General features: G+C 47.8%; 2 protein-coding genes across 6 annotated transcripts in view; one reads left to right on the top strand and one right to left on the bottom strand.

The window, feature by feature from the left end:
* The window catches only part of STAG3 (STAG3 cohesin complex component), a 32,089-nt gene extending 22,665 nt beyond the window's left edge, over positions 1-9,424 (bottom strand). For all 5 annotated transcript variants that reach the window (XM_058711346.1, XM_058711344.1, XM_058711345.1 and 2 more), the window contains exons 1-8: positions 9,313-9,424; positions 8,659-8,862; positions 7,815-7,976; positions 6,119-6,221; positions 5,614-5,730; positions 1,961-2,057; positions 919-995; positions 416-620 (exon numbers count right to left, since the gene is read on the bottom strand). In XM_058711346.1, coding sequence (XP_058567329.1) covers positions 416-620; positions 919-995; positions 1,961-2,057; positions 5,614-5,730; positions 6,119-6,221; positions 7,815-7,966 — 751 coding nt within the window. In that variant the 5' untranslated portion in view covers positions 7,967-7,976; positions 8,659-8,862; positions 9,313-9,424. The remainder of the gene's footprint in view (positions 1-415; positions 621-918; positions 996-1,960; positions 2,058-5,613; positions 5,731-6,118; positions 6,222-7,814; positions 7,977-8,658; positions 8,863-9,312) is intronic.
* On the top strand, positions 9,354-15,848 carry GPC2 (glypican 2). Its single transcript, XM_058711350.1, has 11 exons — positions 9,354-9,425; positions 9,511-9,709; positions 10,381-10,539; positions 10,855-11,177; positions 11,994-12,074; positions 12,864-13,026; positions 13,246-13,376; positions 13,582-13,761; positions 13,866-14,005; positions 14,101-14,273; positions 15,282-15,848. Exons 1-11 carry the CDS (start codon positions 9,381-9,383, stop codon positions 15,539-15,541), a joined length of 1,854 nt encoding a protein of 617 aa, XP_058567333.1. The 5' UTR covers positions 9,354-9,380; the 3' UTR covers positions 15,542-15,848.
* The last annotated feature ends 785 nt before the right edge of the window (positions 15,849-16,633 follow it).

Raw genomic sequence — 16,633 nt, 5'->3', positions numbered from 1 at the left:
CAGTGGGAAGAAGAGGAGGAAGCAGGGAGTGGGGCACTTGGGGGTAACCCACCATGGCTGCTCCCACCTCTGCCACAGAAAGAAAGAAAAGAAGGAAAGAAAAAGGAAGGGGACTCAAAATGAAAAGCTAGAGCAGGGTGACCCTAAAATCCTAAGACTGTTCTGGACATTTTTTTCTCCCCCTTTTGGGCTTCTTTTAATCCTCAGCATGTTCCCAGCTGTTGAGCTATAAGAAACAAGTTAAGACTGGAAACTGTCACTGTAATCTATCCTTTTTTGCAATACTACTAGTGAGAAACTTGGTTGAAGTTTAGGGTAAAAGAAGCCAGGGCTTGAAAGGCTAAGAAGAATTCAGAGACCAGAGAACACAGGAAATCCCCAAAAGAACATTTATAGACTAAAAATGAATGCTCACCAGCCAGGGTGCTAGTGTGACGGAAGGCACGGACTTGGGAGTCTGAGAGGCCAGTGAGCAGGGAGATGAGGTTGTCCATAGGGAAGCCGTCATAGAGGAGGCTATACTGGCACTGATAGACCAATGTTTTCACAAATTCACAGAAACTGCCCTGGAACTTCTTCCAGGATGGACCCGGTGCTGTCAGGGGATACTCTCCTGAATCCTATAGAAGGGTTTATGAACTGAATGAGAAAAAGTACTACCAAGTCTATGAAACCATAGGGACTTTGGATGTCAAAACCCAATAGTATAGTAAAAATCTTTCTCTGTTATACCTCATTTCCTGCTATTCTCAACTTCAGAGGCATATTCAGATAACATCTATGGGTCCCTTTTGCCCCCAAGAGATTGAACTCCTTCTTCCAAAAGCTATCCTATTTCCCACAGTCAGAAAGAAGGGGATAATGGGCCTTGTGTTTTGAAATAAGTGTGGCAAGAGAATTCTGATTGTCTTCCTCCACCTCATTAAACTGTTCTGTTAGGTGCCGGATGATCTCTGAGTTGGACATCTTCTTGAACATCTCGGAGGTTACATTGCCTGAGGAATGGAGGAGGTGAAGTAGTTACAAGAAAAATAATAGGACACTGTGACCATTTGCACATACACCTGAAGATGAGCTAGGAAATATATTGAAAAGAGCATAGGTGGGGAATCAGAAAACCTAAATCCCAGTCCTAAACCTGCTGCCATCAAACTGTGTATCTGCTGTTAAAGCAACCTTTCTAGAAAACCCAAAGGAATCAAGCAATGGAAAAGAATAGTTTAAAAAAAAAATCCTGGGGCACCTGGGTGGCTCAGTCAGTTGGGTGTCCAACTTTGGTTCAGGTCATGATCTCATGGCTCATGAGTTTGGGCCCCATGTCGGGCTCTGTGCTCACAACTCAGAGCCTGGAGCCTGCTTGGGATTCTGTGTCTCTGGCTCTCTTTGCCTCTCCCCTGCTCACACTCTGTTTCTCTCTCTCTCTCAAAAACAAATAAACATTACAATTTTTTTCTTTAAACCCAAATAAAAAATAAATAAAGCAAAAAAACCACACAAATTCTGGATTCTTATAACACAACCTGCCTGAGATTATCTTACCCCAATAAGTTAGGTCATGACCTGTGGGGATCTGGGGAATCCACAGCTTCAGTGGAGAAATATGGAAGGAAGTATCTGAGAAATAGGGAATAATGAAGGATGATTTCATCTAAAGATAGGAAGACTAAAAGATGTCTAATGGTCTATTTTCAAATTTGTGAGTATCATTGGCCTCACATTAGTGTGATTAGTTACTTTTCCCCAAAGGGTCTTATCTCCAAACCAAACCAACATAGTTCCCTAACTGGACCACTTTCCTACTTACCAATCTACAATGTGGTCAAATCAGTGAAACTTTTCATATGCTTAACCTTCTCTCTTTATTTAGGCGATTCCTAGTCCTACTCATCTAAATGTAGCAAAAGTTCTATAACATAGGAGCAAAGGGCTAGGGATTAGAAAGGGGTAGGAGTTTCCTTACCTTTACATCCACAAGATCGGATGAAAAAGTTAACGAGTTCCAGGAATCCTGCATCCTGGTCTTGCTTGTAGCTATCCAGCCACTCATCCACCAAAGACTAGGAAAAAAAAGGTGGATGATTTCTATTTCTGGCAATATGACAGAATGGAAATCCTGTATGATTGTACCAACTGAAACAGCTAAACTTCTGATTAAAATGTTAAAAACATCTTTTAAAACGTATTGCTGAACTGGAATGAAAGGTAGAATTCCGTATAGGCCCAAAATGAAGTGAGGGTAGCAATCCTGGGAGATAAGCAAGCTGATTCTTGCCCTGAGGGTTCTATGGAACCCCAGGAACCATGACTTTCTGTCCAGATAGCTGCATGGAATGCAGAGCATAGGAGATCGAGCTTTTGGGCTTTCCAAGAAGAGAGGTCCAAAAGGAGGCTCCTGCGATAAAGCGAGGTGCTGCAAAAAGTCATGTTAGCATGAAAACAGGAATGAAAAATAAACCCACAGGTCAGAAGGGGACAGCATGAACACCAGCTTGTTAGGACGTTAACGTGGGGTGGAGGGAAAAAAAAGAACTCGCCCTTGAAAATTCATAACCATAAGTCAGCTCTCAGGTCTAGATTTGCAGTCTAGATCCACACTCCCTATACGATCAGAATACTCTCAATTAGAGAATTTAATTCAAAGTGATTCTGGAGGGTCCCCAGTCAACTACAGCCAAGCCAAGCAGGTTCCTCTCTTAAAAACACACCTTTAAAAACAAACAAACAAACAAACCAACAAACCACACCTTTAATTCAGGCCCCAAAGAATTCCAAAATATAGAACTCCAAAATATAGGGTCCAAAGTATAGAACTCCAAGAGACAATGAGCAGCTCAAAGTGTGAAACTTAGTAAAGAAATAAGGCACTGAAAGTAAGAATTAGCAGAAAAAACAGCAGAATCATATTCATAGATTTCAAACATTAAAGTTATCACAGATTATAAATTATGCTATGAATAAAAAAATAAAAGTGAAGCTTTAAACCAGAAGCAAAGAACAATCAATTTTGAAAAAAGACCCCCCAAAAATCTATAAAAATGAAAAAAAAATGTAAAACCCATTTAAATGAATGGTTTAAAGGCAGATTGGACACAGAAAAACAAAAGATGAGTGAACTAGAAGATTAAATCAAAGAAACTATCCAAAATGCAGCCTGGACAGACTAACAGAAACAGTGACAGAGCTATTAAGAGACATGGAGAATAGAGTGAGAAGTTCTAATTAATGTCTAATTGAATTTCAGAACAAGATAATGGAATGACAAAGAGGCAGTATTTGAAAAGAATTTTCCATAGTTGTTGAAAGACCCCAATCTTTAGAGCCTGGAAGCCAATAGATTTCAAACATAACAGAGGAAAAGAAAATGTACACCTATAAACATTATATAAAACATCAGAACACAAAAGCAAAATAAATCTCAAAAACAGGGCAAAAAGAGATCACTTACAAAGGATCTGCATATAACACTTACAAACAAAACCACTTACAAATTAGATTTGAACTAATCCATAAGCCCCTAGCCATATGTGGCTATTAAAATTAAATGAAATGAAAATTAAAATCCGGTTCCACAGTCACACCAGTCGCATTTCAAGTACTCAACAGCCACATGTGGCTAGTGAATACTATACTAAATGATGATATGCAACATTTCCATCATTACAAATTATTGTAGTAGATAGTGCTAACTTAAACTGACAGCTGACTTTCACCAGCAGTAAGTGAAGTTAGAAGGCAGTGGAATAATCTTTCTAATGTGCTGAAGCAGAAAAATGTCCTCTTAGACTTCTATACCCAGAAAATAACCTTTCAAGAACAAGGGTAAAAGACATTTCATACAAGCAACAACAACAACAAAGAGTCAATAAACTCTACCTAACAAATTTTAAAGGAGAAACTTTGAACAGCAAGAGAATGAATTTTTACAGAAGATTTGAGAAGGAATGATAAATAAAATGATACAAATGCAGGTAAATACAAACACTTTATAAAACAGCAATGTCTGATTTGTTGGAAAGGGAAATAGATACAAATAAAACACTACAAGACAGCATGTAAATTGGAAGGGGCAATTAGAATTAAAGTGTGCATAAGTCCTTATAGAAGACAGAATCCAAAAGCAAGGAAGTAAAGGAGAAAAAGAAACAGAAAAGCTAAGACAAAATGGAAGCACATAAAATGGGAGAAACAAATTCAAATGTATCAATAGTGCCAATAAATATAAATGAATCAAACTCTCTTGTTAAAGGAAAGATTGGCAGAATGGATTGAATAACATAATCTAGATATCCGTTATATGCAGGAGACACACTCCAAACATACATAGATTGAAGGTAAAAGGATAAAAAAGGTATCAGACAAATAGTAACTAAAAATAAAGCTAGTATAGATTATGTGAATAAAAAAACAGAACTGTTTATCTTAAAATATAAAAAGTGACAGTAAATAACAATAAAAGGTTCAATTTACTAGGCAACAAATGCTCAAAATGCTTAAGGCAAAGATAGGCATGAATACAAAAGTAGTAACTAAAGAGAACATCTTTGTGGGTTTTAATACATCTCTCTGTAATTGACATACCAGACCAAAAACAAGGAAACCCTAACACCTAGTAGAAAGATCAAAACAGTATCACATTTGTACCATTTGGGAGTTTTGATCTCACCCTAGAGAACGCTCTACCCAACAACTGGAGAATACACATCTTCTGTGAGCACAGGTGAAATAGTTTTGGAAATGGGTTAAATGCTAAGTAATAAAGCTAGTCTCCATAAGTTTCAAAGACCACATTTTCTGACTATAATGCAATAAAGTTAGAAATCAGTAACAAAAATATAAATAGAAAAACTTCCTATATTTGAAAATCTAAAACTGTTCTAGAAACTAAAAACCTATACTACACATCAATATGACTAAATCTCAAACAATCGAAGTAAGTCACGGAAGACTATACATATAAAGAACTGCTCACTTATTTAAAAAAAACACATTCTCTGGTGACAAAAGTATAATGAAAGGCAAGGGAATGATTAACATAAAATTTACTCTAGTGGTTATCTCTGGGTGGTGAGGGGACTGTGGGGGCCAGCCAGGTGGAGAGAAGATCTACTGTGGCCCTATTAATTTTCATTTCTTGAGGTGGGACTAGAGATCTGGGTGATCATTCAAAATTTTTAAATTATACATGAGCCTTCTACACTTTTAGATGATAATAGAATTACAATAAAATTATGGAAAAAGAAATGTGGAGAGAGAAAAAAGGATTAGGTGTAACTGTTAAAATGGAGCTAAAAAGTCACAAGGGTGAACAAGTTGCCACCCATAACATTTCCTCTCTAGACAATCCAATGCCTCTGCCTGCCTCCTCCATCAGTCAATAAAAGCAAAATCCACCTTGTTCTGTGACACTTTTAGGAAAGGAGCATTCTCTCTCATCCAAGGTCTCCCTTACATCATTCCAAGGATTCACTCCATGGTCTTATCTCTCTTTCCTGATATAGGTTATATTCCCTAACATGTCCACATTAAATCAATTTTGTAAACATTTGTCCTTATCTTTTTATCCTACAAAGAGTGAGATAGTATCAAGAAACAGAGGGTGAGACACCGTTTTACCTGCATGTCACTTTTGGCAGCTTTCACAGCATCAAAAAGATCACTGGTTGGTGGTTCTGAGTCTTTCTGGCCATGACCACGTACCATTCGGGACCCCTTCTTTGGATGTTTGGCCACCTAGTAAGTATAAAGAGATCATGAATATCCTTAAAAAGTAGAAGTGATATTAACACTCAGTCTCATCATTGTCACACAAGTAGGCTTAAGCTGCCAATTTCACAGCAGAGTTTGAGTTACTGAGATCTGAAATAACTAATTCTTATATTGTGAACTTTATTACTTTCTTCTCTTTTAAAAAAGTCCCTTAGGCCCATTCCTATTTCTTTATGCCCTTACTACCCTTTTCTCTTATCTTTCTTCAAAATTTTCCCTATTCTTATTTTTGTCCCTTAATGCTCTTTAAATTTTATCCTTTCATCAAACATATCATCTGAGGCTTTTTCTAGGTTTTCTTTTGCTGCTTCCCAGACCAAATTCAAAAGCAAAACAAAACGGACTGACTCACTGGGGTTGTCCTGAGTGGTCGTTTTGCTGCTCTCTTCTTCACACTGTGTCTCAGGCTGTCTTCAAAGTCACTGCCTTCATCAGCTGACAAAGAATCACTATCCCTATGAGGGAATGTGGTTCTCCTTAGATACAACACCCCCATCTTTATATACAAGGGTAAATGAATTAGAATTTCTTTGTCTCTGACTGTAGCCCTTTCTCTGTGAGAAAAATATATTCACATTTTCTTAAGATGTGTTGGGGTGTCTGGCTGGCTCAGTCAGTGGAATGTGTGGCTCTGCATCTTGAGGTTGTGGGTTCAAGCCCTGTTGGGTGTAGAGATTACTTAAAAATAAAATCTTTAGCGGGCATCTGGGTAGCTCAGTCGGTTAAGTGACTGACTCTTCATTTCAGCTCAGGTCATGATCTCACAGTTGTGAGATCGAGCCCTGCATCAGGCTCCATGCTGGGTGTGGAGCCTGCTAAGATTCTCTCTCTCCCTCTCCCTCTGCCCCTCCTCTGCTCATGCACATGTGTACTTTCTCTCAAAGTGAAATAAAGTCTTTTTTAAAAAAAAATAAGAGGGGCGCCTGGGTGGCGCAGTTGGTTAGGCGGCCGACTTCAGCCAGGTCATGATCTCGCGGTCCGTGAGTTCGAGCCCCGCGTCGGGCTCTGTGCTGACAGCTCGAGCCTGGAGCCTGTTTCCGATTCTGTGTCTCCCTCTCTCTCTGCCCCTCCCCCGTTCATGCTCTGTCTCTCTCTGTCCCAAAAATAAATAAAAAACGTTGAAAAAAAAATTAAAAAAAAAATAAATAAAAATAAAAAAATAAGAGATGTGTTTACTGTTATAGGGAGTAGAGACAAAAATCTTAAAAGAAAGCTTTCACTTGAAGAGAGCAGTGAAGATGAAAAATGAGAAACTGAGATGGGTGAAGGACAACCTTTTCCTAATATTCTCTCTGAATAAGAAAATCAAGTGATATTCACTTAAACAGGCAGAGGGATCACTGCTGTGGCGAAAAATCAGCATGGCCTGGTAAGTCGCATATTACTCATATATAACTTGGATGTTAATATGTGCCTAGAGTTAAATTTCATCCCTTGAAAAAATTTGTAAGTTGTATTGACTAGAGTTAAGTTTATAACAATAATATAATCTTCTCTCCAACAGTGGCACTGATAGAAATGAGTCAGAGGAAGCCAATTAAAAAAATAACCAGGAGATAAATCAGATCTTGTATGAGGTTATTTTATTCCTGGAAAGATAAAAAAGATGTATTATTATAACCTTCACAAAACAAGCTGGTAAATGATAATAGAGAAGGATAGACAAACCTGTTTATAAAATCCCCAAATAAAGGATCACACACCAACCAACAAGTATATACTATTTGTCAGGAGCAAACAAAGAACTCTTCTCCCTCCCCCCCCTCCCCACTCCCAATAGAGGCTGTACATGCTGAGCATACAAATATATGCAAGAAAAGTTTGTACAAATGGATGATAGGTTTGGAAGTGGATATATTATTTTTGATGTCTACAACATGTACGGCAGGGGGGGTAGAAAAACCCAATTAGCTAGCAAAGCAGGAGAGAGTCACTGCTCTGAGAGTGCATCTCTTAATGTTTACACAGAGGGGCAGACAGAGCTGAAAGGTGCCCCCACTGTGGGAGAAGGCCAGGCAATGCAACAAGTTCTCATCGACTCCACTCACCCCTCTGCAGTCTGGTCCGAGTCCCTGTCACCACAGTGCATATTGACAGACGAACTAGAAGATGCAGACAAGACCCTTTGTCTGCCTCCCGACGCTCTCCGCAGTGGGGAGGACACACTGCTTGGGGAGGAGGAGGACCGCAGCGTAGGCATGATGGTCGAGCTGCGGAAGTAAGGAGAGGAAAGGGCCTCTAGCCCACCACGTCTCCAGCCTCAGCTCTGACCATCCCCTTCCTTTCTAAGGGAAGTGCTCTGCAACTCGGGGGTGGGGTGTGGATGCGCACAAAAAATGACTGTCTTGACCTAAGGCATCTGGGGATTAGAGACATCACGGCCGCGCGTTTGGAAACCTCCCCAAGGCCGCCACGATGCGCACACCAGAGCCGCTTAAAGCAGACCCCTCTCTGCACGCGTCGGAGACGTAGATTGCCTGGTGCAAAGGAGACCAGCTCAAGCGGTACAAATTGGAAAAAAAAAAAAAAAAAAAAAGACCCCAGTCTTTCATTTTCAGGCTAGAACCTGATTCCACATAGAATGGAATGGGAAGCACTTAACGATTTACGGGCGCAGTCACCATTAGAACTGGAGCAGAAACACTGAGGGAGTAAAGGAAAACTCTCGTTCTCCACTTTTCCAGCAGATGGTATCTCTGACTGACCCTGGGGCAAGTGGACTGAGGAGCTTCCCAATCGCTGACGGGAGTGACTGTCAGTCTCTTGGGGCCTGGGGCTTGGGGTTCCTAGCTTCTGTGGAGGAAGCCATTGAGGCTTGGAGGAGGGTGGTTCCTCTCTCAGGGCCGGGAGTGCGGAGAGAGGGCATATTCTTGGGTCAAAGAGGAGCCTCACTGTCTGAGCCTGGAATAGCGACGTCTGGCTGATCAGGGATGAGGAAAGATCACAGCCTTGGCTCCCTCGGGGTTCTGCGTTCTTCACCCCGCCACCAGAACAGGGGCCGGCTGCTTCTCTTCCGGTGGTGGAAGAATCCAGAAAAACGCGGGAAGGCGCGAGACACGTTGTGCGCAGGCGCGAGCTCAACGGCACGTCCCAGGACTGGAAATTGTCGCGAGGCTTGGGCGTCTGCGAGCTCGTGTTCACCACGTTACAGTCACGCTGCTCCAGCAGCCTCGTGCGGCCCGAGCTCTTCGAGCTCTTTGGCGTGCCGCCCCGTCACGTGGACTCAGGCGCGCTGATCCCTGGCTTTAGCCCTGCTCCACCTCGGTCCCGCCCCCGCTGCCCCCAATTTCCCCCTCCATTGGTCGGGCTTCGCACTAGACTTGTTGTAGCCCCTTCACTCTGGCTTCTCAACTGCCATAGGCTGGGTTCCACCCAGGCCCCGCCTTTCGAATAGGGTAGCCACGCCCCAAGAAAGGCCACGCCCCTCCCCCACCAGCCTCTTTAGTTCCGCCGAGTCCCGCCCCCCCCCCCCCCCCCCCCGACGAGCTTCCCCACTACATTGGCTTAACTTCTCCCTCGACCCCGCCCCTGAGGCCCGCTCCTTACCATCATTGGCGGGACCCCGCCTCGGACCCCGCCCCCTGCCCGGCTCCCAGCTCCCATTGTCTCCGCAGATGCCGCTTGGTCCTGCTATCGTGCTCGGTGTTCAGTTTTCTGAAGTCGCGCTCTTTTTCTGGCCGGGGGAGCGGTCGCGCGGCAGAGAACCGGATTCCCGAGTTCGGGCTGTTCTTCTTTCCTTCTTAGGACACACTTTGCAGAACCAGGGCTGCAGCAGCTATGTTCGCTCTGCCACCTCTTCTGCTTTTGCTGCTGTCTCTGTGCCCCGGTCCTGGTCCTGGACCCGGGAGTGAGGCAAAGGTCACCCGGAGTTGCACTGAGACCCGGCAGGTGCTGGGGGCTCGGGGATATAGCTTAAGCCTACTCCCTCCCGCAGTGATCTCAGGTGAGGAGAATGAGGAAGACTAGAGAATTGGGGGCGAGGGAGGGGGCGGGGGCGGCTCCCCCCCTGCTTCACAATAACTCTTCCTTTTCAGAATGATCGTTATAATAATCTTTTCATGCCATTGTCATGCCAATAATGTCTCTTCTCCTGAACTTACTTACTAGGATCACAGTTATCCTCTTGTTCACATAATAGCTTTCTTACTCCACCCTCACACTAGGAATACCTTTCTAATAATTGGCACCCCCCCCCCCCCCCCCGTGTTTCTTTCTTCACATCTCAATTTGTTCCCTTCGGTGTTTCTAAGAGCCCCTTCTATGATAATACTTTCTTGCTTACCTAGTAACCCCACCCCTCCAAATCCCATTCTTCCATCGATGCTGTCTCTGTAGGTCCTTAGAGGCCTGAAGTGTGCAGTGTTGGGGAGGGTCACCTGAGGACACTCTGATCATTCATTTTGCCCATCACTATTTGATCCCATGACTAATGGCAGTGGACTTGGGATGGGTGATGGGACAATAAGGAGGGGATAGGTGGGATTGGGGGATAGACAATAGAAAAGAGACCAGACAGGTAGAAGAGAAAGGAAAATCTCCCAGACAGAGGAAGAAGGAAGGAATTTCTTGCTAGCACTCTCCCCCACCCCATTCTTCTATGTCTCCTCTGTCCAGGTGAGCACCTTCGGATCTGTCCCCAGGAGTACACCTGCTGTTCCAGTGAGATAGAGCAGAGGCTGACTTGGGAGACTGAGGCCACCTTCAGAGGCCTGGTGGAGGAGAGCGGCTCATTCCTGGTTCACACACTGGCTGCCCGGCACAGAAAATTTGATGGTGAGGAATTGGTGGTCCCCACACCTGGCCTCACCCCTCCTCTCTGTGCTTATGACCCCAGCAAACATCATGTCTTCACTCCCTAATTCATCCCGAAGGCATCCGAACCCTGGCTTAGCCTCTCTTCAGCCTCCTCTCCAGGGTCTGTCCCCCACCCCTTTCCCAGCCTGCCCAGGTCTCTTGAGAGTTCCTGAGGCTCTAACTCACTCGTCTTTTTTCTTCCAATCCCCATCTCTTCCTGCCTCTGCCCTTCCAATTTTCCATCCTTCTCTGGCCTCACCCCAACTCACACCCCTTTCTCTGCATTTGCCACAGAGGTTTTTCGGGAGATGCTCTCGTCATCTGAGCACTCTCTGGCCCTGCTCTTCCACCGCTCCTACGGCCACCTGTATTCCCAGCACGCCCCTGTATTCACTGGCTTGTTCTCTCGGCTGCGGGACTACTATGAGAGGTCCGGTGAGGGGTTAGAGGACGCTTTGGTGGATTTCTGGGCACAGCTCCTGGAGAAAATGTTCCCCCTGCTGCATCCACACTACATCTTCTCCCCCGACTACCTGTTTTGCCTCACTCGCCTCGCCTCCTCTCCTGATGACTCTCTGAAGCCTTTTGGGGAGGCACCCCGCCGCCTCCGCCTGCAGGTGAGAGGCCCCGAGGCTTGAGCTTCAGCCACCTCTGACCTGGTGACCTCTGAGCTGTGCACCACTCACCTCCGGCCCAGTGACCACCCCCCTCATGCTCCAGTCACCGCTGACCTGGTGATCTCCTCATCCTGCATGGCAGATGTCTCTGACCTGGTGACCCCTAGCTTGAGCCCCAGTCCCCTCTGCCTGACCCAATGCTCTCTGGTCTCCTTTAACTGGGTACTCCCTCACTCTCATCCGGTGCCCTAATTTCACACAAATCCCTGACCCTTTCACCTGCTCTTGGCCCCTAGCCACCTTTCTGCCAACTGCTCCCCAGTCCTAATATCTTGACTTTCTCTGGTTCAACTAAACATGAATTAGGCACTTAATAGTTGAGACAGACTTTCATCTGTAGTATCTCATTTAATTGTCATAACCCTTGGAGGTAGAAAGTATTATCCCTATTTTATGGGTAAGAAAACTGAGTCTCCCAGAAGTTAAGGTCTCAGAGCCAGTGGTAGAGCTGTGTCTCATACCCAGGTCTTCTGGCTTTCAGTTTATCGTTTGCTCTGATACATCGTTTCTCTATTTCCAAGCCCTGTAAAACACAATCTCTCTGTCTTTTCCTAAGCCCAGTTCCCCTTTATCCTTCTAGACTGCAATTCCTTTGAACCTGCTTCCCTGTACCACCTGACACTCCTAACGACCCCAACGTAACTCCACAAACCTGGCCCCCCAGTGCTTGTGCCCTTGGTTCAGTCTCTTGGTCCCTGTCTTGCCTGAATCATGACTGACCCTGTGGTTTCTCTCACCTTCTTTCCCCTACCCCAGATAACCCGGGCCCTGGTGGCTGCCCGGGCCTTTATCCAGGGCCTGGAAACCGGAAGAGATGTGGTCAGCGAAACACTTAAGGTTAGAGGGGACCTGAGTGTGGGCAGGGCCTAGAGAGGGAGAGGCAGAAGTAAGAGAGGCCCTATGAGAAAGAGTCAAGTGACACCTGGAGAGGTATGGGGCCTTCCCATATCAGCCCCAAGGCCCTGGGATCCAGGGTAAATCAGGAGGGGGGAGGCCAGAGTGAAGTCTCCCTTGTGTCATGATCCATGATCTCCTCTGACTCTCTTCTGCTCTCTGATGACTCCCCCCATCCCACCCCTGTCAGCTTCTGGTGGTCTGTTTATCTCCATAGCAGCCTGAGATTGAAGTAGTGCCTCTACCACTCCCCCCCTCCCCCCCCGCCCCCCCCCCCCCCCCCGGTGTCTCCCCATTCCCCTGCTACTGAAGGCCAGATTCCTGCCTTGGCCTTTAAAGCCCTCTCTTCACCACCCATTCTCTCCCTGACCTCCCAGCCTTACCTCCTGCATCCCCAGTCTCCCCTCTTCCCAGCCACAATGGGCTCACTCTTCTCTTTGAACCTTTTCTCAGACCCCTCTTCCCACTGTCTCTCTAATTCCATACCCTTCAAGAAGCGGTATCTACAGCCTGGGCCCCTAAGAACCTCTCTCATCAGATCTTTGGCAGTTTTGAGGTCTTACCTGCTGCCACCTGGGGTCAGCAACCCTAGACATTCACATCCAGCTCTCCACAGAGAGCCTAGGGAAGGTGGGGTGGAGTATGTATTTGATTTCGCTCTGTCCAAAACCAAACTTGTGTAAGTACAGCTACTGTGTTTGTGAATGACATAGTCCTGCTGTCTGCCCTCAGATGCCGTTGTCCGAAGGCTGTAGGCAGGCTGTGATGCGTCTGACCGGCTGTCCTCTTTGTCGGGGTGTCCCCTCGCTGCCACCCTGCCGGGGCTTCTGCCTCAACGTGGCCCATGGCTGTCTCAGCAGCCAGGGACTGGATCCTGACTGGGGGGCCTATCTGGGTGAGGGGATTCAGGAGGGTCTGGGAGGGCTGTTTGTGTTCTGGATGCTTTCCGGGTGGACTGGGGAGGGAGTTTTAAACCCTATTGAGTGAAGAAACTTTTCATGTAAGTTTGCCCTCTCCAACACCTTGCTGCTTCCCTCCAAGACCCAGGTCGGGAGGATTTGTAGGGACATCTAGTCCCTCATAGCACCCTTTCTCTGTCTTCCCCTCCTTCAAGATGGTCTCCTGTTCCTGGCCGAGAAGCTCCAGGGCCCTTTTTCTTTTGAACTGGCAGCCCAGTCCATTGGGGTGAAGATCTCAGAGGGTTTGGTGTATCTGCAGGAAAACAGTGCAGTGGTGTCAGCCCAGGTACAGGGGCCGTGAGAAAGGTGGGAGTGTCAACCTGAGGACAGGGGGAAGACAGTGTGGGTGTGTCAGCTAGAATACAGGAGGTGAGGGCCTGGAGTGGGGGGACAGTGTGGGGTATCAGGGATACTGCGGGTGTTGGGAGTGGGGACACTGTGTGGCTTTCACCGCAGGATGACTGGGAGGGGGTCTTTTCCCTGGGCGGTAGGTGTTTCGGGAATGCGGGAATCCCCAAAGGGCACCGTCCCGCGCCCGCCGAGCCCCAGCCCCCCGGGAGGAGGTGAGCCGCCTCTGGACCCCGGCGGCGGCGGCGGCGGCGGGGGCGGGGGCGGCGGGGACGGAGGAGGAGAGGCCCACGACGGCCGCAGGCACCAGCCTGAACCGCCTGGTGAGTGGGGCGCGGAGGAGGGGCGGGGGAGGGACGGGGCAGCCAGGCTGGGTGGGTAGTGGGGGGCGTGCGCTCCAGCCCAGCCGCTCTCTCTGCTGGCCCAGGTGTGGGAGCTCCGCGATCGGCTGGGCCGGGTGAGGGGCTTCTGGGCCGGGCTGGCCCTGACGGTATGCGCGAACCCCCGCATGGCGGCGGACATCTCGCAGGAGGCGGCGCCCTGCTGGACAGGAGCTGGGCGGGGCCGGTGAGACCGGGCGGCAGCTGGCGGGTGGGACGCGACTCCGGGGCGGGGCGGGCTTGGCGGGAGCCTGGGAGCCTTCGGGGCTGCTCTGCCGGCAGGTATTTGTCGCCTGTGGTCGCAAGTTCCCTGGAGCAGCTCGAAAACCCAGAGCTGGACCGTGAATCCTTGAGATCTGACGTCCAGACACGCAGGCGGCGGCTGCAGCTCCGGTTAGCCACGACCAGGATGAGGGCGGCCGCCCTGGGACGTGACATGGAACTGGAGGACTGGGGTGAGAGCCCCGGGTTCCCCGAGAGCCTCGAAGCTCCAGGCTTTCAGCGCTCGGGTCTGGCCCCGCCCACTGCTTTCTGAACCCCTCCCCCCCCCCGCCCCCACCGAGTCTCTACTCAGTTACTCATTCTCTCACTCCTTTGAACACGCGTGTACTGAACGCTTACCTCAAAGGTGAGGGGTTAGAAGACTGATGACAGGCTCTCCATCCTTAAGTTCACGGTCCAGTGGGGAGACACCAAAGCATTCCTACAGAATAGCGGGGAAACCTCTTAGAGTAAGCAAAAGGCTGTGGATCTTTGGGGAGGGCAGGGAAGCCAGGTGGGGAGCCACTGAGCAGACTCCCAAGGTAGAGTTTGCCAGAGAAGCAACGCACGGACAGACGTTCATTTTTTTCTCTACTACTGTTTGTCTCTGTCTTTCATTTTCTCTCTTCCAACACCCGTCTTTCTGTCTGCCACCTGCTTCTGTGCGTGTCTATTTTGTCTTTTCTGTTTATCTTCTCTCCATCTCTCTGTTCTGTGTCTGTCTCATTGTCTCTCATTCCCAAGTCTGTCTGATCTCTCTCCTTGCCTTCCTGTCACTTTCTCTCACCTCCCAACTTCCATCTATCTGTGTCTCTCTCTTCCTTGTCTCTCCTTTCTGTGTGTGTGTGTGTGTGTGTGTGTGTGTGTGTGTGTGGAGGGGGGGTTGGTAATGTTTATTGGTTTTTGAAAGACAGACAGAGCATGAGCAGGGGAGGGGCAAAGAGAGAGGGAGACACAGAATCTGAAGGAGGGTCCAGGCTCTAAGCTGTCAGTGCAGAGCCCCATGCAGGGCTTGAACTCATGAACTGCAAGATCATGACCTGAACCAAAGTCAGATGCCTAACTGACTAAGCCACCCAGGCACCCCTTTTCTTTTTTTTAATCTCAAATTCTCTTCCTCCCCATTTACACGTCTCTCTCTCTCTCCTCTGTCTCCCATTATGTCTTTTCCAACCCTGTTTCTGATCCTCTCCCTCCTGCAGATGAGGAGGAGGAGGACGCCAGCGGTTCTGGAGAGGGACAGCACTATGCAGATGACTGGATGGCTGGGGCAGCAGCTGTGGCCCCCCCAGCCCGGCTGCCTCGCCCTCCTCGAAGGGACACTTCTGGGGGCAAAGGAGGAGGTGTCCTTGTCCGCCACAACCAGGGCAGGAGCAGGACTGGGGGGACATCTGTTGGTTTTCACACCCAACCCATCCTCATTCTCTTCCTCTCAGCCCTGGCCCTGCTTGGACCAAGATAACAGGGGAAGGGTGCCCTAGCATCAGAAGGGTTCATGGCCCTTCCCCTCCTCCCCCTCTCCCTCAGCTGGGTCTGGGAAGGAGTCGAAGGGGGATGCAGAGAGGTAGAGAAAGGGACTTTTTGGGTGAATGGCTGGGGCCCCAAATCCAGGAGATTACCATTGGTGGGTTGGGGGTGGGTGGGTGTTCATAATATTTATTTTTTCATTTACAATCTGGGGAGGAGGGGCTGGGGGTATTTATTTAGGAAGAAGGCGTGTGCTTTCCAAGCACACCTCTATGTTGGGCAAGTTGTCAGCCCCAACAAAGAAAAGGGGAGGAGTTTTAGAGTTGCAATTGGGGGTGGGGTTTGAAGGAAGTTGGAAGTGGGGAGGGGTGGGGCATTCTGTCTCAAAGGGACCAAGCTGGGTGCTGGTGGGGTGCAGGGCAGGGGACTGGGGTGTGTGAATAGGATGTCAGGATCTGTGGGCCTGGTTTCTATGGAGTTTTCTCGGTTATCAATTTCTTAAACTACAATACCAAAAATTTTTTGAAAAAGGGCTGTTCTCATGACCTCTGCCATCCACATCCTTCACAAGCTTCACCATTTCATGTTTCAGTGTTTGATTCAGTGTTTATTCTGCAAATAAACAGCTAAATTATTGGACCCTGTGTTTGCCTTGTACTTCTAACATCCCTCCCTGAGCCCAGGCTCCTGGCAGAGGCTTCTGGCCTCTCTTGGAACCTGCCCCCTGTCGTTCACTTTGGGCAAGTTGTCTGCCCTCTGGGCCTGAGCACCTTCATCTGTAAAATGGGGAGAATTGTAGGGACTGGCAAAATTCTTTCTGAACCTGAGGCATCATTAATATCACAAGACTGCCCCTTGCCTTCAGGGTGGGGGCCCCTATTCTCTGTGTCAGCCTGGGGCTACCTTGTCATGTCCTTGACAATGTCTGCTTTCAACTCGTCTGTTATTTTCTTTTTCTTTCTTTCTTTCTGTTGCCTGAATGAGTCTTTTGTTCTGAAGAAAGCAAAAACGTGAAAGGAGGGTAGAAGTGCTGTCTTCCAAGGGCAGGCTGGGTGCCCTGACGGAGAAGGAAAGATGCCGTGAGAGA

The sequence above is a fragment of the Neofelis nebulosa genome, chromosome 18, assembly GCF_028018385.1.
Source record: "Neofelis nebulosa isolate mNeoNeb1 chromosome 18, mNeoNeb1.pri, whole genome shotgun sequence".
Classification (NCBI taxonomy): Eukaryota; Metazoa; Chordata; class Mammalia; order Carnivora; family Felidae; genus Neofelis; species Neofelis nebulosa.
This window is presented reverse-complemented; position numbering and strand designations above follow the sequence as displayed.

Excerpts from the sequence above, each read along its gene's own strand:
- GPC2 (XM_058711350.1), top strand. The coding sequence starts at position 9,381 with ATGCCGCTTGGTCCTGCTATCGTGCTCGGTGTTCAGTTTTCTGAA. Across the intron at positions 10,540-10,854 it reads CCGGCACAGAAAATTTGATG|AGGTTTTTCGGGAGATGCTC; the intron begins GTGAGGAATTGG and ends CATTTGCCACAG. Across the intron at positions 14,006-14,100 it reads ACAGGAGCTGGGCGGGGCCG|GTATTTGTCGCCTGTGGTCG; the intron begins GTGAGACCGGGC and ends CTCTGCCGGCAG.